Below are 24950 nucleotides of genomic sequence, written 5' to 3' on the forward strand. Positions count from 1 at the left end.
TTTATCACACTGCTGGATTTAGTTCTCCTATTTTCTCATGCCTATTGTGTTATATCATTTGCCAGCAAACATTTCAAGGATGAATGAAACTATGTGACCTTCCTTCCAACTAGATAAATAGCCTAAAATGTCTTTTACATTCAGTAAACTTCTAGAGCTCAAGATGATAATATTTTGTATTCATTCTTGGGTTACATATATGAGTATAGTAGAGTCAATTTCTCTTCTCTTAGGTAATCATCTTCTTTTATTTCTTTGTGTCTGCTAAAATCATCCTAATTTGTTAGGGGAAAAAATGTAGCACAAAAAGAATACATCTGTCCTGTGTCTGTTTATTATTTTTGGTAGACCAAATGGCATTTCCCTCACACTTTGTGAAAAGTTAAGACATACACTGAATAAGGATCTGTCTTCTTTAAACAAACAGTGAGTTTAGTTCTGCCAGAGTCCTATGTCCTAAGCAGTAAGATCCCCTGTATTTACATGACTCCAGCTTTCTGGCTATGTCTGCTTTTTCTATTTTATATCCCATTTAATACCAAGTCAAACTCCCAGAGAATTCAATCAAAGCAAAAGGGAAGGCTTGGAAAGTCCCAGAAATTATAAATTGGATGAGTGAAAAACTATCAGTTTTCAATGATAGCTGTTGATAAAATTATAACTGGGATATTTGACTTTGAATGTGTGCTTTGAACATTATTTCTTCTAATTTTCTTCCTGTTTATAGATAAATAGTCCCAAGGAACAAAGGATAAAATTTATCGAACTTCATATGTTTTAACCTGCACTTTACTATGAAGGTCTGATAAAGTACTTAGAATGGAGCAATGAAGAACTGAAACAACTTTAGAGTCACCAGTGAACTAATTTTGTTGGGTTTTTTGAAAAATTTTTTCATATCATGGGAATTTATTTTTCCCTGTGGCTAACAAAGAGCACGTTGCCTATGCAGCAAATGTTTTTGTATTTAATTTGGAGAATATCATGTTAAAGTGTAGACGGTATCAACTTTTCTCTCTGTAGAATGTAACCTATATGCCATTTAGCTGAGACTCTGTGCAATTTATCACTATAAAAAGAAATTTGGGGTTAATGTAGAAATCACCCCCTAGGGGAGATAGCCACGCCGCAATCACTTCTCCTCCATTCTCCTCTCTGGATCTTGGGAACACACGCACATGCGCCTGGTATGAGTTTAAGCCATCGGGTCCGGGACTTGGACCGTGGTCGACTACATGGGAGTCCAGAGACATAGCCATTACACCTGCTGCTGGTTCCTGGACTTGAAATGTTTGATTTGTAGTTATCCATAACACTCAGCTAGTAAATGCAGCAGAGCTGGGATTGAAATTGTGGAAGTCTGACTCTAAAATCTGTATTCTGAATTGAATGACATCATTTTCTAAAATTTACTTAGCATAAGAGAGTTGTCAGTAAAGTCTCAACTTAATTGTATTGTTTTTATATGAAACCATATCTCTTAACAGAACTCTGCTACCTATGAACTTGAAAGGATGAGTAGATGAAAGTGTCTTATTCCAATAACAATGCTAATACAGATAGCTGGAACCATTTGTGACTTTAGTACATGCTCAGTTTGTTGAATAAATAAATGAATGGATGTCATGATGACTTTTGATGCTATAATATGGCTGACTACCTGCACACCTTTAGTTTTTTTGGAGAGGTTTTTGCTATAGGGCACATGCGCTCGCCAGAAAGACAGAGAGAGACAAAGAGACAGAAAATGAGAAATCATCCCCCAGGGGGGATGGCCACGCTGCAGTCCTTCCTCCTCCATTCTCTTCTCGGGACCTTGGGTACACATGCACATGCACCTGGAGTGAGTTTAAGCCACCGGATACAGGACTTGAACTGCAGTTAACTACATGGGAGTACTGTGACCGAGTCATTATGCCAACTGCTGGTCCCAATTTTTAAGCTACAATTATAAATGTTACATGTAGAGATGCAATCATAGACAAAGCAACTGAAGCAAACTCAAGTGTTCATGTCATTAAACTTTTTTTTCTTTTTGAGAGATTTTCACTGTAGGGCACATGCGCTCGCCAGACAGACAGAGAGAGACATAGAGACAGAAAGCGAGAAATCACCCCCCAGGGGGGATGGTCACGCCGCAATCCCTTCTCCTCCATTCTCCTCTCGGGATCTTGGGCACGCACGCACACACGCCCAGCGTGAGTTTTAAGCCACCGGGTCCGGGACATGAACCGCGGTCGACTACGTGGGAGTCCAGCGACATAGCCATTATGCTAACTGCTGGTTCCCTATGTCATTAAACTTTTAATGAGAGAGAGAAAAATAGAATATCTTCAAAGGCAAAATAATTTATTGACAACAATGCAGGTGATATATTCAATTATTGTCTCTATTCTCGGAGAACTTGACAACCATATGCCAGTCACACAGCCTGGCCAATGAATATATAACTACCTTTGTTTTACAGGACATAGCTGCTCTGATGGCACTAAAACCTAAAACTTAAGTGGAGCATTAAATGTTATATCTCACAAAGTTGCATTTTTTACACCAGAAAGCAGTGTATCATCAGCAAATTATGGTAACATGAAAAACATCATAGAAATATATTTATTGAGTTCTTATGATCTGTTTGGAATCATGCTTAATACGTATAGTCTACCATCTCATCCAATCTTTGTTTTCTCTGATTTTATCCTATTTAAGGTCACCTATACTTCTGGAGAGAAAATATAATGAGTACGGATTATTTGAATTTAATCCTGTGTCTTATCTTAGATAGTATATTTATCCTTTTATGTATAGGTGGTCTAGAGTTGGAAAGGTAAAGGGTGGAGACTAGGTCTAAAGTAAACTCTGGGTTGGTAATTAGAGCCAGAAAAGATACATGGTTAGGTTAGATGTTGAATTTCTACTTCAATTAAAATTACTTTAAAAGTACTTTTATCCATTGTGTAATTTGTTTGAATTTAGAATGCTTTTCTGGATTTCTACCAGAGCCAATGTTTTACACAGTGCACCATGCCAAGAGAAAACAGTAGGTGTTAATAAACCTATTTAGAGCTATATATTTGCAGGTCATAATGTTAGAGACTGTTGCCAAAGTCAGCTTCTGAATTATAAAAATCACAATGAAACCAGAAAAAGTTTTCAGAAATAAATAATTTATCTACAAATTTCATTATAGCATTACTGAATATAGTGATATATTAAATTTATGTAAAAATCTGACTATCCACAAGAAAGCCACCATTTTTAGATATCATATCAAAGTGTAATTGACTTTCGTTTTTTGGTCCAGATTACAGTAGGCAGCACTTCCTGAATCTAAGAATCGGTTATTTATTAAGAACATACAGAACTATCACTTATTTAAGTGTATTTGTCTTTGAGGCCAGTGTCATTTACTTGGCCAAAGTGAACAGTTTATCACTATTTAAAGACTGTGATACACCCACATGAATCATGAGAATAAATATCGGCAGTGCTACTCTTATAGTAAAGACCCACATGCTGAGATTCCAATAGTGACATAATCCAAAAAATTATTCAATATCAAAGATGGATAATAAATACTGTTACAACCCCAGATTACGTTTTTTGGTGTTGACCTAGAAAGGATGTAATGTTATCTGTGAATACCGAAAGAGGCTGTCAAACCAGCTAGCATTGTTGACAAAGGGGTTAATATAATTGATTCTTTGTTTAAAAAAATTATTTTACTTATTGCATTTACGTTGTCATTATTACTTTTTAAGTTTTGCTACAGGGCACATGCACTCAGTAGAGAGTAACAGAGAAAGAGGGAAAGTGAGAAAGCAAGCTACCAGAACTGGAACTGGAACCAGTCAGCACCTTAACTATCACACCACCTGCTGTCACCAATATGACTGATTCTTTAAAAATTGATTCTTAAAAAAAAATATGCATTTATTTAATTTTATTTATTATTTTAATTATTTGTTATTATTAAATAATATTAAAACATTAAATATGTAATCTTTGGATAGATATATTAAATATTAAAATAATAAATAATAAATAATATTTTGTTATTTTAATTTTATTTATTATTTTAAAATTTGACCTTAAAGAGACAAAATGAGAGGGAAAGTGAGAAAGTTAACCACCAAGTCTGAGACTCAAACTGTGGTTTGCCATATAGGAGTCCAGCAGTTTAACCACCACGTCACCTGCTGGCCCCATAAGTGGTTCTTAAATGGGTTATATTAGATTATTATCTAGTAGTTTATAGAATTTTAAATTTCACAGTCCAAAAACAAAGGTTGCAAGAATGAGTTTTTTAAGTCTGTTTCCCATTATTTCATAAATATTAGGCAAATGGAGGACGTGGCATATAGTCAATCAAACTCAGTGCATGCTAATTGAATAAATGGGTAGATGACTGAACAACGAAAAAGTAGTGATGGTTTAATTTCAGAAAAAAGGATGCATTTAAGTGGAATATATTTGATTTTAGGAAAAACTAAATGCACTATTTTAATGTTCCAATTTTTCCATGGCCCAGCCAATCTCTTCATGACCTACCAAGAGTCCACAGACTGGTTTGAGGGGACCTGATACACAGACTAGCAGCTAACTAGTTCAAAGCTAGCTCTTCCCTGGATATGCTGCTTATGTCTGTGGCCACCCACCAAAGATGGGTGGCCACAGACTTCCAGTCATTTATTATTCTACTCTGAGCCAAGCACATTGTAGTCTAGGATTTGAGGATAATTGGAAGATTAGGGCACTGTCTTGATGCTCAAACATAATGACTTAATTTATGGAAAGAGATGCGCTCCCTTCTCCCAAAAAATATTACAATACAATATGGTGAGTGTCACAAAAAAGACTGCCTATTACTAGGTATGTGGGTGACAGAAAGAAAATGACCCCTGTGATGAACCTAGGGGTGAGTGTTGGAGAAGATGGCATTTGACTTAGAGTCTTTTCTAATTATTGTTGGCCTGTGAGTTGTTGAACTCTATAATTTGTATGACTTTGGAAGCGTATAGTCCACATTGCCTTCAGCTTAGAAGTCATAGCTATGTAGCCTTGGGCAAGTTACTGAACTAGTTTAGGTCTCCATTCTTCTCCTGTAAAATGAAAATAATAAAAATATCTACTTTATAGAGTGACTGTGAGGACTATATCATGTACTTGTAAAATGATTAGCACAATGGGATGTAGTAGAGGAAGTTCTGTTATCATTGTTGTAACTAACTTCAGCAGAGTAGGCTAGTGATGGCAACCAGCAGACGCTCAGGATTTTCCTAAACATTGTTGAACTCCACTGACAGCCTACCTGTTACAGAAATTAGGATAAAACTCAACATTTGACCACTTGACATGTGTCTTAGGGTGAGAGAAAGAGCCCTAGATTTTATATCAGATAGCTGGGTGCTAATAGCACCTTTGCTGCTAGTCAACTGGAGTAGTCACCCATTTTTTTTTTTTCATCAGTAACAGAGAGAAGATCAAGCCATCTTTTCTATTTGAAGGAATCCTTTAAAATTCTTTGTTATGTTGAACTTTTTTTTTATCTTTTATTTCTTTGGATTTCATGATTGATTTGGGTTTTTCTTCCTTATGTTCCCAAATAAGCTTTCTATATGTGTGCATCTATTTTTAAGTTAGTGTCAAAAATTTTTTGGTTACCATAAGGGTGTATGCTCACCAGAGAGAGACAGAGAGAGGGAGAAGGGAGAACTCACTGTCTGGTGGGGCGTAATCAAGCCACAATCTCTTCTCTATTTCTCCATCCTGCTGAGGTTTTGGGAACATGGCCAGCATGTTTTTCAGGTCATCAAGGTGGGATTCAAACTTTGGCCATGTGAGATCTGGTTCACTTAACCAGTTATTGGCTAACCGGCCCAAGTTATTGTCAAGTTTCAGTGAATCTTATTTCATGACAGGCTCAAAATAATCTCTCCTCTGAATTTCCATAGCACTTTATATACAATTTCCCTAAAGCACTTGAAATTTACATCTTATATTACAGTTACGTGTAAGCATGTTTTATTTATTCTGCTAGATTATAAGCTTATTAAGGCACAGAATTTGTTCTGTAGTTTCTCTTTGTATTCCTAGCTCCTAGAGCAGTGATTATTTTTTTCATGCTGCCATCTAGATACTCATAGTATTAATGAGTAAGGTCTGTCTGAGATTGTGCCATGTCAGCTGCTGGTTCTATGTTGTACTATAGCCGTTTATATAAGATGTAACCATTGGGGGAGCCAGGGTAAAGGCCAGGAAGTCTCTGTACTCTGTCATTATTGATGTTTGTTAAACAACTTTATGAAAATATAATTTACACACCTTGCAGTTTACCTATGTAAAGTGTACAGTCCACAGATTTTTATTCGCATAGTTGTACAGTCATCAGGACAGGCAATTTTAGAACATTTTCATCGCGGCAGAAGGGAATCCAGGGCCAGGTGCTGTATAGCAGTAATGTGACTGGGGCCACATGGGAAAGGTCCTGGGCTCCTGTCCCAGGACTTCTGTAAGCATGCCTCATTCTCATGCATGCCCATGATCTGAGCCAGCTGAGATTGGGGTAAATGTTGGAATGAAGGCCTGGCCCTGTTGGGGTCCCTATTTCTCCCTCTTCCTCCCTCTGTCTCTCTCGCTCTATCTCTATTTCTCTATCTACTGGAAAGAAAGAAGTAAACTTAGGGGGAGAAAAGAAGATGAAATCTCACACTTAGCTAATATCCCCTTCCAATTTCCCTAGACTCCCTATAGCCCATGGTGACCACCAGTATATTTCTGCCTCTATAGATTTCCCTGTGCTGGGCATTTTATACGAATTGAATATAATGTGTGGTCTCTGTATTGTTTTTTGCAACTGTCTGTGAGTCTTTAAGTATTTTAAAACTAAAAGTTAAAAAGAAAATTTGGGTGCCAGGTGGCATGGTGGTTAAAGCTCTGGACTCCCAAATAGTTGATCACAGTTTGAGTCCTGGACCTAGTGGCTTGCTTTCTTACTTTCCCTTTCTCTGTCTCTCTCTGGCCAAATTAAAGAATAAATAATAGTAATAAATAAAATTAAATAAATAATTCTTTAAAAAAATGAATTGGGTGTGGCTATGGGGCAAGCAGTGAGCTGGGCACTGGGAAACAAGCCTGAGACTAGGATCACTGCCCCTAGGAGCCTAGAGTTTAGGAGCAAAGACAGAAAAGCTAAGTGGATGCTGATAGTGCAGTGTACCTGCTAACTGCTCTCCTGGAGGCACCTCAGAGACTAGAAGAATACCAGGATAGAGTAGAGCTCAGTTTGGGGAGAGGTGAGGTCAGGGAAGTTTCCCCAGAGGAATTTGTTAGCATGTTTATTTAAAAGAGATATTTGATATAGGGTGCATGGCCTTGCCAGAGAGACAGAAAGCAAGAAATCACCTCCCAGGGGGGATGGCCACACCACAATCCCTTCTCCTCCATTCTCCTCTAGGGATTTTGGGCACACACGCACACACACCTAGCATGAGTTTTAAGCCACCAGATCTGGGACTCAGACGACAGTCGACTACATGGGAGTCCCCCAACATAGCCGTTATGCCATTGCTGGTTCCAGTTAGCACATTTTCAAAGTTCATGGCATGTGGAAAGAATCTGGGGCCATGTGTGGATGGGTCACAAGCTCACATGGCATCTGTAGAGCTCAACTCTTTCTTGAGACTTTTGCTTCTGTTAGCTGGAGCCTCCTGACTGCAGTGTTAGGTGGCCTGGATGCAATGTAGTCATCGGCTGTTTCTTCTCCCCAGTGTCCAACAAGCACCCATTTGTGGACAGCAATCTTCTCTACCAGTTCCGAATGAACTTCCGTCGGAGGCGAAGACTGATGGAACTGCTCAATGAAAAGTCCCCCTCCTCCCAGGAGACTCATGACAGTCCCTTCTGCCTGAGGAAGCAGAGTCACGACAACCGGAAGTCTACCAGTTTCATGTCAGGTACGCCAGAGTCATTGTTTATTCATGCACGTGTATTTGTCTTTTGAGAAATGGTACAGTAATAACTCACCTTTGTGAAACTCTAATCTCCAGAAAATTTTTATTTGCAATCAAGAAGTGTATCAAACAAAATCAAACCCCAGGTTTGGGCATATGTGTACACATGCCCGGAGTTTTTTCAGGCTGCTGGGGCATGTGGGGTCTGGTTCCCTTAAGCACTATGCCTCAGGGCCAGTCTGGCAGAGGGATTTTTGTTCAGTCATACACCTTCCTACTGTTGAGAGCAAGCCTATTCTGTGGCACAGAGAACCAAAGTCAGAAATTAGAGACACTGCTTCACATGTACTTACAAAGCCTGAATACGTGCTTTGTATTTTAAGTTCCTTCTTCCATGACTCTGGGAAATTGATGGTTTTATATTAAATCAGGAGGCATTTATTGTAACTGTGAATTCATCAGTTATATAGCCAGTACTGAATTTACAGCATAGCAGAGACAGCTCAGCATGGATTTGGTAGTTCTTGAAACAATATTATACTTTCACGTCCATTATATATAGTCCACTGTTTGCACCAACCCTATGAGATAGGATTGTTCTCACTTTACAGTCAGACAACTGAGTCTCAGGGAGCTGAAGGGAATGGCTCCATGCTGTGCTGTAAGCGACAAAGCTGCCACTCTGACTGCAAGGCCAGAGTGCTTTCACCTGGCCTTGCTGTATCTTGCCACTGAAAGCCCATGTGCAGAGGAAACTGAGGCCAACCTCCTCAGTGAATGTGTGTGTTCTGGCCTTTGCAGTCAGCCCCAGCAAGGAGATCAAGATTGTGTCTGCAGTGAGGCGAAGCAGTATGAGCAGCTGCGGCAGCAGTGGCTACTTCAGCAGCAGCCCCACTCTCAGCAGCAGCCCCCCTGTGCTCTGCAACCCCAAGTCCGGTGAGTGCACAAAGGCAGCCCTGCTCCTGACCAGGACTGTGGAGACAGAGATGTGCAGGCTGTGTTCCCTGAAAAGCAAATCATGGGACTGAGGGAGACTACTACACAGAGTCTTACTGGGGCATACTCTTGGGGTCAAAATCTGTTGACTAGAAGAGAAGGAAGAGAATTGGGCAGCAGTGCAGTCCCAAGAAAGGCTGCAGTTGGCCTCAAGGGGAGCTTTAGAGCCAAGATGGCCCTAAGAGTTGCCTGGAATTATTTGCATTGAGGGGGTCAAACCTTTATACCCACATATTGACCAGATAGAGTTGGCTATCCCTGAAAAGTGAATGTGATTTTGAGCAAAGCTACTCTCTTAAGACCGTTCCCAAAGACATTGAGGCTGTCTGACATTAGCACTCCCAGCCCTCAGGCCTCAAGGGAGTTTAGAACAGTACATGATAGTCTTCACTATGGGAGTGGATATGGTCTGTCCCCAGATTGTAGCAAACTAAGAATCATTTGGCACTCAGCACCCGCAAAGAAGCAGCATAATCTATGCAAACACCACTATCCCTGCATTCGACCCTTGCTGCCTTGCAGTTTTGAAATCTACTCATTGACCTCCATGACCTTTATATTCTAGAACAATAGATCTGGACACAGATAATTCTTCCTTGGCCCAGTTAATTCTTCAATACCCAAGGAGCCTGTCATCTATTGATACTGCCGCCTTCTCACTGTCCCTCACCCACCAGTGTCCTCATTGCCCTCTGCACTCCTTCAGGATGACACATGTGGTCTGTCATAATGCTCACTTGAACACACTCTCAGCTCCATTAATTTAATGCACTTTCTACCCTCAACTCAGCTTATCACCTTCAGGGAAAAGATATCTCTTTCATTCATGTGGTTTCTTCATTGCCAGACGTTGGAGCGACAAAGATGAGAGGTCCTGATGCCTTAGCTCAATGCATACTATTTCTTCTATTTCTTTCTTTTTTTCTTTTGGAGAGGTTTTTGCTATAGGGCACATGCACTCGCCAGAAAGAGAGAGAGACAGAGAGACAGAAAGCAAGAAATCCCTCCCCATGAGAGGATGGCCACACCTCAACCCCTTCTCTTCCATTCTCTCTCAGGATCTTGGGCATTCATGCACATGCACCAACGTGAGTTTAAGCCACTGGATCCGGGACTCAAACCTCTGTTAACTACATGGGAGTCCAACGACATAGCCATTACACCAACTGCTAGTCCCAGTGAATACTATTTCTTTGGAGGAAAAACAAAACAAAACAAACAACAAGAACAACAACAACAACAAAAGCAAAACATTACATGTTAGTGAAAAATAAGGACTAAGATGTTGCTCGAAGGACTTTAAGAGAAAGCTCATCTGATGCTGTTCTCTAGTAGGGTTATTATCCTTTCTGATCTTTCTTTTCTTTTTACTGCCTTCTGGAGGGTTAGTGACAGTAATAAAGTTGTAACCTGCAAGTGAATGAGGAAACTTGCTTTTGCAATGACGCTGAATGGAAAATCACTGAGCACCCATGTGTTACTGGGTTTTCAATCAGTGGAGGGTGCTGATAATGTGAAATGAGAAAGGAGCACAATATTCTAAGACATGAGATATTCAAAGCTCAGATAGTATTCCAACAGACATCCTCAAAGTTAGAAACAAGAGATCTTAATTTCAAAAAAGGACTAGGGGTGCCACAGCCATGTTACCTGTGTTTCTATTTTGTTTTGCTTTGTTTTGTTTGTTTTTGTTTTGCTATAGGGCACGTGTGCTAGCAGAGGAGAGACAAGGAGATTAAGAGAGAGAGAAAGTGAGAAATGCCCCCCCCCCAGAAGGGGATGGTCTCACCACAATCCCTTTTCCTCCATTCTCCTATCAGGATTTTGAGCTGCCCAGTGTTTTTGTTTTGTTCCCCCCACCCCCCCAGCTGCAGGGTCAGAGACTCTGCCTAACCAGCTGCCCTACCCTTCAGGCCACAGTTTACTTGTTTTTGATTGCATGGGATAGAATATGAACAAAGGTGTTAATTACTTCAATTAGCAACTCATCCCTGTTGATTGGGTGGGTTGACATTGTTTCCTTTTTTCTTTGCCCCTGGGTAAAAGGGAAACTTTACTGATAGGCAGGCAGAAAAGAAAGTGGGCTTTTGTCTATCTCTAAGGACTAGACCTGTCTGGATTGAATTGTCCTTAGTAAGTCTTTCTCCTCCTCCTTTCCCCCCTCTTCCACAACCTCCATCTCCCCTTCTCCTTTCTCTACCCCACCCTCCTCCTCCTCCTTAAAGATTTTTGCTATAGGCTGTGTGGACTTACTGGAGAGACAGAGAGACGGAGAAGTGGAAAGTGAGAAATCACCACTCAGGGAAATGGCCATGCCACAATCCCTTCTCCATTCTCTTCTTGGGATCTTGGGCATGCACGCACACATGGCATGAGTTTTAAGCCACCAGGTCTGGGACTTAAACCACGGTCAACTATGTGGGAGTCCAGCGACGTAACCATTATGCCATCTGCTGGTCCCAGCCCCACTTCTTACATGTATGCTTTATTCCCTTGCTATAATTTTTATTTCACATGTATAGGCTCCAGGGTATCTCATGGGACATCTGAATATTGTTTTTATTTTTTTCAAATTTTTATGAACACATTATAATTGTTCATACTTGTAGGGGTACAATATGATTTTCCAGTACAGTGCTATGTGTGGTGTTAAATCGGGGCAATTAGCATATCCATCATTTCAACCATTTGCACCAGAAGCATTCAAAAGCCTCCTTGTAGTTACTTTGAGCTGTTCAGTAAGTTGATGACTATGTTCTCCCTACTGTGTTTTATAACTCTATAGACATTGTTCCTCCTATCCATCTGCAATTTTGTTTCTGTTACTCATCCTCCTTTTATGCACTTCACTGGACCATCCTTCCTGCCTGTAGTAGTCATTCTTGATCCCTCTACCACTAAGGTTATTATTTGTTTTTTCAATTTTCACATTCAAGGAGACCATGTGATAGTTCTCTTTCTGTTCCTGGCTTTGACAAGCCTTTTCCTCATTCTTGAGAGGGATTCCAAGACCCAGTGACTTTTTGTTTGTTTGTTTCATTTGTTTTTGTTTTTCCTGACGCAGATAATCAGGTCTTCAGAATAAGGCATTTAAAAAGTTAATCATATATGCACTAGAATATATATTTTTAAAGAAATATGTGTCAGTATAAATGTCCTAAGCCAGGCCTCCCACATTGCCACAGATATTACCATAATCAGATCATTGTGATGAGTAAATAAGTTTCTGAGGATGTGAAAAAAAGAACGCTGGGGAACCAGCAGTTAGTGTAATGGCTATGTCTCTGGACTCCCACGTAGTCGACCGCAGTTCGTGTCCTGGACTCAGTGGCTTAAAACTCACGCCAGGCACGTGTGTGTGCGTGCCCAAGATCCCGAGAGGAGAATGGAGGAGAAGGGATTGCGGCGTGACCATCCTTCCTGGGGGGTGATTTCTTGCTTTCTGTCTCTATGTCTCTCTCTGTCTGTCTGGCGAGCGCACACGCCCTATAATGAAAAAAACCTTTCCAAAAAAAAAAGAACGCTGTAGGCTAGTTCCCCAAGTCTCAAAGTTTCTACACTTTTCAACATAATAAAGTGAAAAGATAGACTGAAATAAATGGTCAGTACTAAGGACAAAAAGTACCATGCGATTCTTGCATCCAAATTCATAACCCCCTGAGGGCATGTGGGAGATGTAGAGGGCATTGTCTGACAGGAATAAGAACAGATTTTAGTATTCAGACATTGAGCCTTTTTCTTACCTCCTATCCATCCACCAAGAGATTGTGTTCCAGTTGTGATATCCAACCTCCCGGTAGTTTGGCAGACATGAATTTGTTTGCTGTCTTTTATAAGTTTCCTGAAAGCAAAAATAATAATCCTAGCCACTTGTCCCCTCAACCTCAACTGGAAGGGCTTCATTGCTGTCACATGAGACGGTGCTTTCTGGGCCAGAGGTTGCACATGTACCCAGCAGGCGAGCCCAGCTGCCTGGTGGGTCATCCTGCCGTGCCCTCATTCCAGGACTGACATCTGATCTCTGGATGCTGCCAGCAAAGGGAATTGGATGCTGGCCAGGTGAGGCCTCGGCCTTGCTCATTTCTCCCCCTCCCACCCTCCAATGTGGCACTTCAAGGTCATGATGTCTACATAACTTGGCTTGAATGGACCCTGTCTCTGTATCCACTTGCTGTTCTGGGCAGCGGTGACAGCTTTCTTAGTGAGCACTAGATCAATGAGGAAGTTCGTTATTTGTGATTTTTAGAGAGTTGGCAAGTCAGATATTGGCTGTTGTCTCTGGACAATGATGGTGACTGCATGGGAACAGGGGTTTTAGGATAGTACACCACACCCTCAGGAGGGCCTGAGTCCTTTCTTCTCATAGAGACAGCACCGGATGGACAATGTGGTACAGAGGCTGAGTATGTGAGCACTGGCCTGTGTTTAAACTTAATTATGTGGGACCAGCAGATGGTATAATGGTTACATCACTGGTTTCCCAAATAGTCTACTGCGGTTTGAATCCCTGACTCAGTTGCTTAAAACTTACGCCAGGCAGGGACCAGCAGTTAGTGTAATGGCCATGTCGCTGGACTCCCATGCAGTCGACCGCGATTAGAGTCTCGGACCCGGTGGCTTAAACTCACGCCAGTCACGTGTGTGTGTGTGTTCCCAAGCTCCCCAGAGGAGAACGGAGGAGAAGGGATTATGACGTGGCCATTCCCCCCTGGGGGATGATTTCTTGCTTTCTGTCTCTATGTCTTTCTGTCTTTCTGGCAAGTGCACACACACTATAGCCAAAAAAAAAAAAAAAAAAAAAAAAAAAAAAAAAAAGATTTAAAAGAAATAGGATAATTTTTTATGTATAGAAAAAAATTAAAAGTTATTCGTTGATGATAATGTATGTGGTAAGGTCTTTGTCATGACTGATATGCACTGTATTCATGGTGGGAGAAACCATGTTGTACACTGTAAAGATGTATAGTGATTAATTGTAAATATAGATATATGTGTGTTAACACACACAATATGTCAACCCTCCCCTTTATCCTTACCCTGGACACTCCCCCCTTTTCTCTCCTCTTCTCACCTGTCCCCTCCCCTCTTCTCCCTTCCTGCCTCTCCTCTTCTCTTTTCTTTTTCTTCCCCCACATGTCTTTTTTTTAAAATTTATTTAGCTTTATTATTATTATTATTATTTTCACATGAGTTTTGCCAGAAAAAGACAGAGAGAGAGAGAGAGAGATGCCGCGAGGTCCTGGACTGGAACCGTGGTCGGCCATGTGGGAATTCCAGCACCTTAACCACCACACCACTTGCTGGCCCCTTCTCCCATATTTCTATAAGTTAGGTTTGGAGTTATTTATGTTTGCTGATATTTTCTGTCCACTTGGCTAGAGTATAAACTGTAAAGTAGTGATCTGAGCTGCTTTTGTTCATTAATGGTCGCATACGAGGTGTTCTGTAAGTGCCTGCTGATTGAATGAAGGACTTGGAAGTTGACTCCTGGACACTATGTCTGTCTTGCAGTGCTGAAGAGGCCTGTCACTTCTGAGGAACTCCTGACGCCCGGGGCACCATATGCAAGGAAGACGTTCACGGTAGGTTTGTTTGGCTTTGCTCTGGTGCTGCACATTTTCCTGATTCATGTCCGTGTGTCCGTGTATAGCTTCATGTACTGAATTGGAAACTTTTTCCTAATTTTTCTTTTGTTTTCAGCATATTTAAAATCATAGGCTTTCTTGACCCTAAAGTACTAAAATGTATTAGGGTTTATCATGTTTCATTATGAATACTACATTTTTTTAAAAAAAGGTTTTTGCCTTAGGGCTCATGTGCTTGCCAGAGAGAGAGAAACAGAGAAAGTGAGAGGGAAAGTGAGAAATCACCTCCCAGGTGGGATGACACACTGCAATCCCTTCTCCTCCATTCTCCTCCTGAGAGCTTGGGCACATGTGTACATGTACTCTACATGATTTTCAAGTCACCAGGTCGAGACTCAAACTGTGGTCAGCCATGTGGGAATCTAGCAATATAACAGTTAAACCATTTGCTGGACCCAATTTTAAATTGTTGTGATGTGTGTGCATGTTTTCAAAGATTTTCATTACGGACTTATTCTAATGTAATTACAAATTTTGAGGTCCCAGAAATACCAACAATTCTTTCCATATTAGAGTTATTTTTAAGACTAATTTAAGGCATTAGGGAAGTCTTCAGGTAGAGAAAGAAAACTCTGGTATAAATTGTTGTACCATGAGTCAGTGTTCTCTAGGGAGACAGAACCTATAGGATATAGACAGATAAACAGGTAGGTAGATAGATCTAGATAGATGATAGATAGATAGATAGATAGATAGATAGATAGATAGATAGATAGATAGATAGACAGACAGACAGGCAGGCAGACAGACTTTATTGGGGCAAGAAGCTCATGGGACTTTCGGTGCTGAGAATTCCCACTAAAGGCCACTTGCAAGCTAGGGATCATGGGATTCTGGTAGGATGACTCAGTCCAAGTCTGAAGGCCTGAGAGGCAGGGAAGCTGATGATATAACTCAGGCTGAGGCTGAAAGCCTGAGAACCTGAGGAGCCGTTGGTGTAGACCCTGGAATCTGAAGGCAGAGGAGTCCTGAGTTTGGATGCCTGAGACAACAGAAGTCTCTTGCTCTCTCTCAAAAGAGGCTTATTGTCTTCTGTATGTATTCTCTCCTTAATTGGGTCATACCTGCCCACATTAAGGGTGGAGCTTCTCTACCAAGTCTACTCAAGCTAATATGTTAATCCTTCCTGAAAACACTTCCATGGGTACACCCAGAGTAATGCTTTACTAAGTTTTTAAGTATTCCTTAGTCAAGTTGACACTCAAAACTAACCACCAAGATAAGGAACAGTGCTTTTAAACAAGACCAGCATACTTGAGGGATGACTGTGTTAGCATGGAGAGAAATAACTTGGTTCTTGTCTTCTTGAAAGAAAGAATCCAGCCAAGAGAAGGTCAGATAGAGGAACAACAAAGTTTTATAGCAGGGTAAAGGGAAAGTACAAAGAAGGGTTTGAAAATGACAGTGAAAGTATACTCCTGAGAGGTAAGACTGGTTCCAAGGGTGAATACCAGCATTCAGGTTTCTGGTTGTTTGTTTTGTTTTTTTGTTTTTAAATTTTTTAGAGATTTTTGCTATAGGGCATGAGCACTTGCTAGAGAGAGAGAGAAATAGAAGCAGAATGTCATCCCCCAGCGGGGATGGCCATGCCTCAATTTGTTTCCTCCAGTCTCCTCTCAAGATTTTGGGCATGCATGCACATGCACCTGGCGTGAGTTTCAAGCCACTGGATCCAGGACTCGAACCACAATCACTGAATGTAACCATTACACCATCTACTGGTCCCAGGTTTCTGAATTGTTGCTATTGTATCTTGGCTTCTCCCCCTTTTACATCAGTATATGCTCAGTTGAGCCTTGTTATAGAACAATTTCCCACTAGTCCATACAAATAATATGTTAATGAGTTAAAGGTTACTTGAGGGCAACCAGCCTCAGCACTGAGCATGCTCTGAGCTACATAAGCTCCTTTCCAGTTATATAAGCTCCTCAACTTCAATACAGAGCATGCTCCAAGTTATGTAAGTGCTTCTGTGTTGCCCCCTATCTTGAGTAGCAGGATGTTCTTGGCTGCAAAACAGCTAAAAGGGCAGTATATGGCATTTCCGCTATGGGCCTCTAGACCCTCCCCCTCTCTGCTCATGTATGACTATCTACCTAATCTCACAAAGACACCCAAAGTAGTAATGCCCATAAGCAGCTCCTGAGGACCTGCCCCTTCTTGAAGGCTCCTCGGTCTTCCTTCTGCCTCTCTTTGCTTCCATTGGGTTTCTTCTAACAGAATCAGTATTCTTATTGACGTTACTTCGCCCACCTCCCTTTCTTTGCCCTCTTCTACCAATCCCCTCAGATCTACATTGACATCCTCATCAGAATACTTCTCTTTCCTTCTGTCTTCTAACTTTTCTCCCATTAAAAATCTTTCCACACTCATTCACAAAGCACAGATTTGTCAAGCACTGCTTCACATTCTGAGCACTGAAGGATTAATATGAGAAAGATATTGATAATATGTCTGTACCAGGAAAATAAGGTAAACTGTCCATTGGGAAGTGAAATTAGGTATAATAAATGAATAATAGAAACCTTAAAGTCACTGAATATCTAAATACTTTCATGAGAATTTTCATAAAAATTTCCACTTGATTCCCTGCTTTTTCCTTCATCTCCAGCATTCAAGAGACAGTTATTCTTTTTTTTTTTTTTTTTTTTTTTTTTTTTCAGGGATTTTTTTTGGAGGCGTTCCCAGAAAGACAGAGAGAGACAGAGAGACAGAAAGTGAGAAATCACCCTCCAGGGAAGATGGCCATGCCATAATCCCTTCTCCATTCTCCTCTCAGGATCTTGGGCATTCACGCACACGCACCCAGTGTGAGTTTAAGCCACTGTGTCCGGGACTCGAACCACAGTCGACTATGTGGGAGTCCAGCGACATAGCCATTACACTAACTGCTGGTCCCCAGTTATTCTATTTTTTTTGTTTGGAGAGGTTTTTGCTAGAGGGCGCATGCGCTCGCCAGACAGAGAGAGACAGAGAGACAGAAAGCGAGAAATCACCCCCAGGGGGGATGGCCACGCCGCAATCCCTTCTCCTCCATTCTCCTCTCGGGATCTTGGGCACGCACACACACGCGCCCGGCGTGAGTTTTAAGCCACTGGGTCCGGGATGCGAACCATGGTCAACTACATGGGAGTCCAGCGACAGAGCCATTACGCTAACTGCTGGTTCCCTATTTTTTTAAATATTTATTTTGGGCTTTTTTTTTCTTTTAAGTTACCACAGGGGGTTATGGCAGGTGGTATGGTGGTTAAGGGTGCTGGACTCCCACATGGGTGACTGTGGTTCAAGTCCTGGACCTGAAGACTTGCTTTTTCACTTCCCTTCTCTTTCTCTCTCTCTCTCTCTCTGTATCTATCTGGAAATATTAAAAAAAAGAATAATTATAAATAAAATTAAATTAAAATAATTCTTTAAAGTTACCAGAGGGTGTGAGCACTCATTAAAGAGAGAAAGAGAAAGAGGAATCCTTCCCTCTTGCCCATGAAGAGTGGTTATGCTGCCATCTCTCTTTTTCCTTTCTCCATCCTCTCAGGATCTGCTGCATGTACACAACATGTTTTCAAGCTATTTAGGTTGGGATTCCGACTGCAGTCAGCCATGTGGGATCTGTCTGCCTTAACCACTAGGCTGCAGGGCCAGCCCTGGGAATTTTAATTTCAAGGCCAACATTGTACTAGTTGACCATGAATGTGTTTCATCTGTTTATCAGTTGGGGTATGTGGTAGAGACATGTCTGGGAGCTGCCCAGAGAATGTAACGACCAGTTCTAGTAATGGTTTCTTCTATAGGGAAAAGCTTGCTCCTGTTCCAAACAACTTTTGGGTCAGCGTCTACTTGTAAATTGTGAACTTTATGTACTTTTCCCTTTATTTTCTTGGTAGAGAAAATTGTGTATCAAGAAAACCAAGACTCTTCATATTTCCCGTCATTAGTAATTTGTTTCTCTAAACCTCAACCATGTGACAAAATCAAGGATATGTCCTGTGGATCCAAGGGAAAAGAACAAACTTGGAGTAGAAATTGTATCCGGAGAGATATTACAACAGTTTTTTTCTAAGATCTTCTAACACTGCTATTGGAGTCTGATATTAAGTTGTATAGCAGCCCAAGAAAGAGGCACTCTGCCAGCTGTTTACTGAGTTGTGTTCTCCCAGAAGCAGCTTCTTTCTGCCAAGCAGGTTAAATTTCTTGACCACATTTTCCACAGAGAGATGTCTATGTTACAGAAGCAAAGTGTTCCAATTCCCTGGCAGGGTAGACATGAGATGGAGGAAGATATGTCGTGGCCCATACTGAGTCAGGCGTGTTCTCTCTCTTGAGGGACAGGCGCGGTGCCAGGGACTGTCTGTTGATTGCTAATTGTGGTATTCCTCCCTAGATTGTTGGTGACGCAGTTGGCTGGGGCTTTGTGGTACGAGGAAGTAAGCCATGCCACATCCAGGCCGTGGACCCCAGTGGTCCTGCAGCTGCAGCAGAAGGTACTAATTGGTCTCTTCACACCCTCTTTCATATCTGTCCTGAGTTCTTCAAGTCAAATTGGCTGTGATTCTTACTTGGGTCTAAACACCTTATTTCATGGTTTGGTGTTATCTGTACTTGGCTCTCCCTAACACTGTTGGTCCCATTTTTGACACACTCTCTTTGCACTTCAAGTATGGGTTGAAATAAAGCCAACAGCATGTGATATAGCAAGAGAGACCGTTCTGCCTTTGCTTTTGTAGTCTCCAAAGCTACCCCATTTTTCACATTTTTCTCCTTAACCAATACTGAGTTTGAATATATATATATCCTTTTTTTGCTTAAAATCTTATCTAATTTTACCACCTCTGTTCCATGCAAGGTATATTCCCTGGAGGTTTATGCAGCCAGTAATACATACTAGACATAAGAAATACCACAGAATGAGAAAAAGAAAACAAAAGTCATGGAATTGGAAAGAGGAGCTTTGGATTATGTCTTGAATGTGCTAGTCACTCGCTTTTTCACTTGCAAAAGTTTTGGAACAGCTCAGAGCCTACTTCCTCCTGTCTGAAACAACAAACATAATATTTCCCTCAGCTGTTTTAGAGATTAAACATTGAGTACAAAGAGCTACACAAATAACATTCAATTTATTGCATGAGATTTTCGAAAATAACCACTACATATATATATATTTTTTTTTTTTTTTGGAGAGATTTTCACTGTAGGGCACGTGCGCTCGCCAGACAGACAGAGAGAGACATAGAGACAGAAAGCGAGAAATCACCCCCAGGGGGGATGGTCACGCTGCAATCCCTTCTCCTCCATTCTCCTCTTGGGATCTTGGGCACGCACGCACATGCGCCCGGCGTGAGTTTTAAGCCACCGGGTCCGGGACACAAACCGCGGTCGACTACGTGGGAGTCCAGCAACATAGCCATTACGCTAACTGCTGGTTCCACCACTACATATTTTTAGTACTAAAGTAATGCATATATAGTCAAGAAATTTGGATAATAGACAAGCAGAAAAAAAATTCCGTGTAATGTTTACTAACTCAGAGATAACTATAATACTATTAACATAAGCAGCTTTATTTATTTATTATTATTTTTTAAATTAGAGAGATTTTGCTATATGGTGCGTGCACTCGCCAGAAAGTCAGAGAGAGACAGAGAGACAGAAAGTGAGAAATTAACCCCCAGGGGAATGGCCACACCACAATCCCTTCTCCTCTATTCTCCTCTTGGGATCTTGGGCACACACATGCATGCCCAGTGTAAGTTTAAGCCACCAACTCTGGGACTTGAACCACAGTCGACTACATAGGAGTCCAGTGATATAGCCACTATGCCAACTGCTGGTCCCCATAAGCAGCTTTATTAAAGCATAATTAACATACAATAAATTGTAATACTGTTTTTGGGGGGGTTATTTTTGCCAGAGGTTCTATGCACACACCAGAGACAGAAAGAGAGAGAGAACAAGAGGATATGAGGAAACACTTCCCATGGACATGCATGGTCAAACTACTATCCCTTCCCCTCCATCTCTCCTTTAGGGATTTTGGACATGGAGGTACACGAACTTGGTGTTTTATCCAAGCTTCAGGGTCCAGGACTCAAACTGCACAGTTAGCTTTATGGGATCCAACTGCCTTACTCACCATACCACCGACTGGCCCTGTAATACTGTTAATATTTTGACTTATAAATAAAATATGTCTAGTCAAATATATGTCTAGTCCTTCTGGACTTCTTGTATGCATATATATGTATATACATGGGTTTTATTTACACAGAAATCTTATGTAAGAGGATGATGAAAGCATCAGTTTTCTGCTTCAAAGCATCTTTATCTAATAGTTTGTTTTGTCCCCTGTCAAACACTTCACAGAGGATATTTGTGTCTTGAATATCTGAGAACAAGGGAGGAAGCAGATAGCTTGCAAGCAGAAGGTGACTTCTATTTATGCATTCAATGCTTTCATCCTCTCTCATCCTCTTCCCAGAGCAGTAAAGCCCTGCTGCTATAGGCATGGCTTGTATTTCCACCACACTGGTTTCCAGCATGGGTCCTCTGGCATCCATTTACATACTAGAAAAAAAAATGGTGGGCATCTGAGAATGACTCTAGAGAGTAAAGAGCACCTTTACTGCCAGTCTGGTAATCAGTGCTGGCTTGATTTGGGACTGAGTGCCCCCTTACTATAACACCTCGTTCACATTGGGGAGGCACAGGCCTGCCAGCTCCTGTACTTTGGAACAGCTTCAGAAGCTTCATTGACTGAGGTGATCTGTGTGAGAGACTCTTCGTATCTTCTGCTGCAGTAGGCATAGCACCAAAGAAACCCAGAGCAGAAAAGTTGGCCAGGATTGTACAGGGTGAGTACTTGAATCTGTGCCGAGGGTGAATTTTTCATTTTCTAATGGAACTCTTGGCCGTGGGAAGGATTTTGTATTTTATTTCCACAGTAAAGTACCTAGTATAAATTATTTTTGGCACAGTGCTTCAGTTCTGAGCATGCACTCACTCGCATGTGGCTTTGGCTTAAAGCACATTTCCTTTGAGGGAACATGGATTCACATTGCAGCTAAACACCTTGTTTTGCTTAGCCAAGTGTACAGCAAATTTCATTGATTTTAGTCCATCTTTATTGATTAACATGCACAATCATTGTAGACATCATTAGTTGACTAGATAATTAGTTCTTTAATATAGATAGCCAAAGAGATTATATGCTATATGTTTTTTTTTTTCAGTTTTGTAAGCTAATACTTTATATGGTTATATTTTTAGTTTCTCAGGAGGTATACAACGATTTTCATATATTGTGGAGCAGTACAGATTTTCTTAGAGCAGTATTTCCATAATTATATTATGCAGCTCTCTGGCTCAGCAAAATGTCCTATCCTGAAGTTTTGTGATTAGAGATGTATTTTTTGTTTGCTTGTCTTTTCCAATTTGCCAGAAGGTTTATATAATCACTAGAGATGGACAGAGGGGAAATATGAGAAGCACTCCCCATGAGGGGTGGTCACACCTCAATCCCTTCTCCCCTATTTCTCCCTCCTTTTGGTATTTGGGGCCACCTGGCATGCTTTTCAGGCTGCTGGGTCCAAGACTCAAACTGCTCATTCAGCCATGTGGGATCCAGCCACTCTAAACACCATGGTTTCATTGTCCAAGTTTCTAATTAAATGTTAATTTTTTCTTTAATACTCTATGACAAGGGTCCCCGAACCCCAGGCCATTGACTGGTGCCAGTCTATGGCCTATTGGTCACCCCTTCTCCCTGGCCTGGACTGTACATCAGGATTTTGTCTGTGTTTGCAGCTGCTCCCCATTGCTGGCATTGCCACTTGGACTCTACCTCCTGGCAGATCAGTGGTGATACTGGATTCCCATGAGAACACGAACCCTGTTGTTGTTTCCTTGCATATTGCAATGTAGTTGTAGTAGAGGAAATGGGGTAAACGGTGACATGGTGTACTTGGGTTATCCCAGGACCAACCCCTTCCCCTTGTCCCCTCCGTGAACAGATATTCTTCCACAAGGTGGGTTCCTGGTGCTGGGAAGGTTGGGGATTTCTTCTCTACATTATACTCCCTATCTTTATCAAGTTTCTCATTTCCATATCACCTTGGGTTTTTTGTTTTGGTTTTTTTTGTTTGTTTTTGTCATCGTTGTTGTTTCTTATTTGTTAAAATATCACGATGGTTTAAATAGCGAATATTTGCTTGGGAAGTTCAAGATCAAAGCAATGGCAGATCTGTTGTCTGAGGGCCTGTTTCCTAGTTTCAGAGGGTTGTCTTCTTGCTGTTCCTCATAAGACAAAGAGCATGGGAAATAGAGCAATTTCTTCCATCTCTAATTATGAAGGCACTAATTTCATTCATGAGAACCATTCTCTTGGCTTAATTACCTCCCCAAGGACCCACCTTCCCAAATCATCAATGGGGATTAGGATTTCAACATGTGAATTTTGAGAATACAAAAATATTCAGTCCAGAACACCTATTTTATTTTCTCCACAATATTTATCAGATTGGACAATATGTATTTATCTGTGTGTTGTCTATGTGTCTTTAGTAGTCCCCAACATGTAGGTCCTTTATCTGTCTTAACTACTGAATTCCCAATAGCTAGCACAATCGCTGACATTTAGTCAGTGTTGGAAGGAAATTTACTGAATAACCCAGTGAACCAGTACTTTCATAGAAAAGCTAAGGAATTCACTGTTGACCACCTGCATTGTAGCCCCACCTGTTTCACACAAATGATCTTTTTAATTGTTGCAACAACTTTCAAAAGTGGCTAAATAGTTGTCTTAATCTATTTCTGTTGCTATAAATAGAATACCTGAGACTAGGTAATTTACAAAGAAAAGAGGTTTACTTAACTCATGTTTCTATGGACTGGAAAGGTTAGAATTCTGATGAGGATTCTGCACTGTGTCAAAACATTACAAAGCAATGGAAGGGGAGCCAACCAAACATGATGGGGAGGACTACTTTGTAGCAACTCCCTTATGTGAACTAACTGACTCTGTGAGAAAGGCCTTGGGATGCATGTGCTTGCTGAAGAGTCAGAGAGAGACAGAGACAGTGAGAGGGAAAGTGAGAAATCACCCCCTTGAAGGGATGGCCCCACTGCAATCCCTTCTCCTCCATTCTCTTTCTGGGATTCTTGGTCACGCATGCACACACACCTGGCATGATTTTCAAGCTACTGGGTTGGGGACTCAAACCACAGTCGACCATGTGGGAGTCCAGCAACAAAACCACTAAGCCCTCTGCTGACCCCAGTCCCCACTTTCTGAAGGTTCAGTTCTCAATATTATCACGAAGGCAATCAAATTTCAACCTGAGTTTTAGAGGAGACAAAACATATTGAAACCACAGCAATAGTGTTCTCCCTACTTTACAAATAAGGAAACTGAGACCCTTTCCTGAGGTCACCTAGTTGTGACAGTTAGATTCAAATCTGGTTTCTCTGCCCCTAAATCCACCTGCTTTCTATTGTATTGGGTTGTCTTGGAAGTCATGACACATTATTGCACAGAAAAACGTGTCATGATTGTCCCAATGATCTAATATTAGTCCAAAAGCTGCAACTGTAGGAGGCAGAGCCCAATAGGTGACATATCGCAAAAAACTGTATCTTCAGACCACTGCTCATAGATGCATGATTTTCATGCCTCCTGCAAAGAGATTGATATTCTATTTATAATTCATTGTTAGTGTGGTCATCTGTTCACCTGGATTGACTTGAAGGAGATCAAATAAATAATTTTTATTTTTGGCACCTGTTCATTATGAGGTCAGAACTGGATTTTGCAGGGTCATCCATGTAAAAAATCCCAGTCACTTTTGTTAGTTTAATCAAACACTTGTCAGAGCAAACCATTTAACCTTCAGGCTCTGGAGGAATTTGAGCTACATTAACAAACAAGGAACAAACAATATCTTTGCTCTTTTCTGGAAAGGTTTTTTTTTTTTTTTTTTCTTGTGGGAATAATTAAATCCTGTGAGAAACAGTATTCAAATTTTCATGCTACCCCGTGCCAAGTCTCAGAGGGATTTCAAGACTCCTGGCTTCTTTTCTTATTTCCTGCTGTGATGAATTGATGGATGTGGGCTTACTGGGCCTCTTTGTTTGTTTCTTTGCATGTTTATATAGAAACAGAACTGTCTGAGTCAGAATAAAGAATTAGTAGCCATTATATTAATTTTTCTACTTGCAAAAATTCCTATTTTTTATCTCATCTTAGTCTGTTTTATAGTCATGTAACAGAATACCATGAACCACGTGGTTTATAATGGACAGTTTATTTGGCTCACAGTTCTGGAGGCTGATATATCCAAGAACATGGTGCTAGCTTCTGTGAAGGATTCAT

At 41.0% G+C, this 24950-nt stretch overlaps 1 protein-coding gene across 1 annotated transcript in view; it reads left to right on the plus strand.

Annotated features, from left to right (window-relative positions):
• The window catches only part of DEPTOR (DEP domain containing MTOR interacting protein), a 157739-nt gene that overhangs the window by 109437 nt on the left and 23352 nt on the right, over positions 1–24950 (plus strand). The window contains exons 7-10 of the mRNA XM_006140060.3: positions 7767–7952; positions 8751–8885; positions 14457–14527; positions 18969–19068. Of these exons, the coding sequence (XP_006140122.1) occupies positions 7767–7952; positions 8751–8885; positions 14457–14527; positions 18969–19068 (492 nt within the window). The remainder of the gene's footprint in view (positions 1–7766; positions 7953–8750; positions 8886–14456; positions 14528–18968; positions 19069–24950) is intronic.

Source organism: Tupaia chinensis, unplaced genomic scaffold, assembly GCF_000334495.1.
Source record: "Tupaia chinensis unplaced genomic scaffold, TupChi_1.0 Scaffold000017_1, whole genome shotgun sequence".
Taxonomy (NCBI): Eukaryota; Metazoa; Chordata; class Mammalia; order Scandentia; family Tupaiidae; genus Tupaia; species Tupaia belangeri.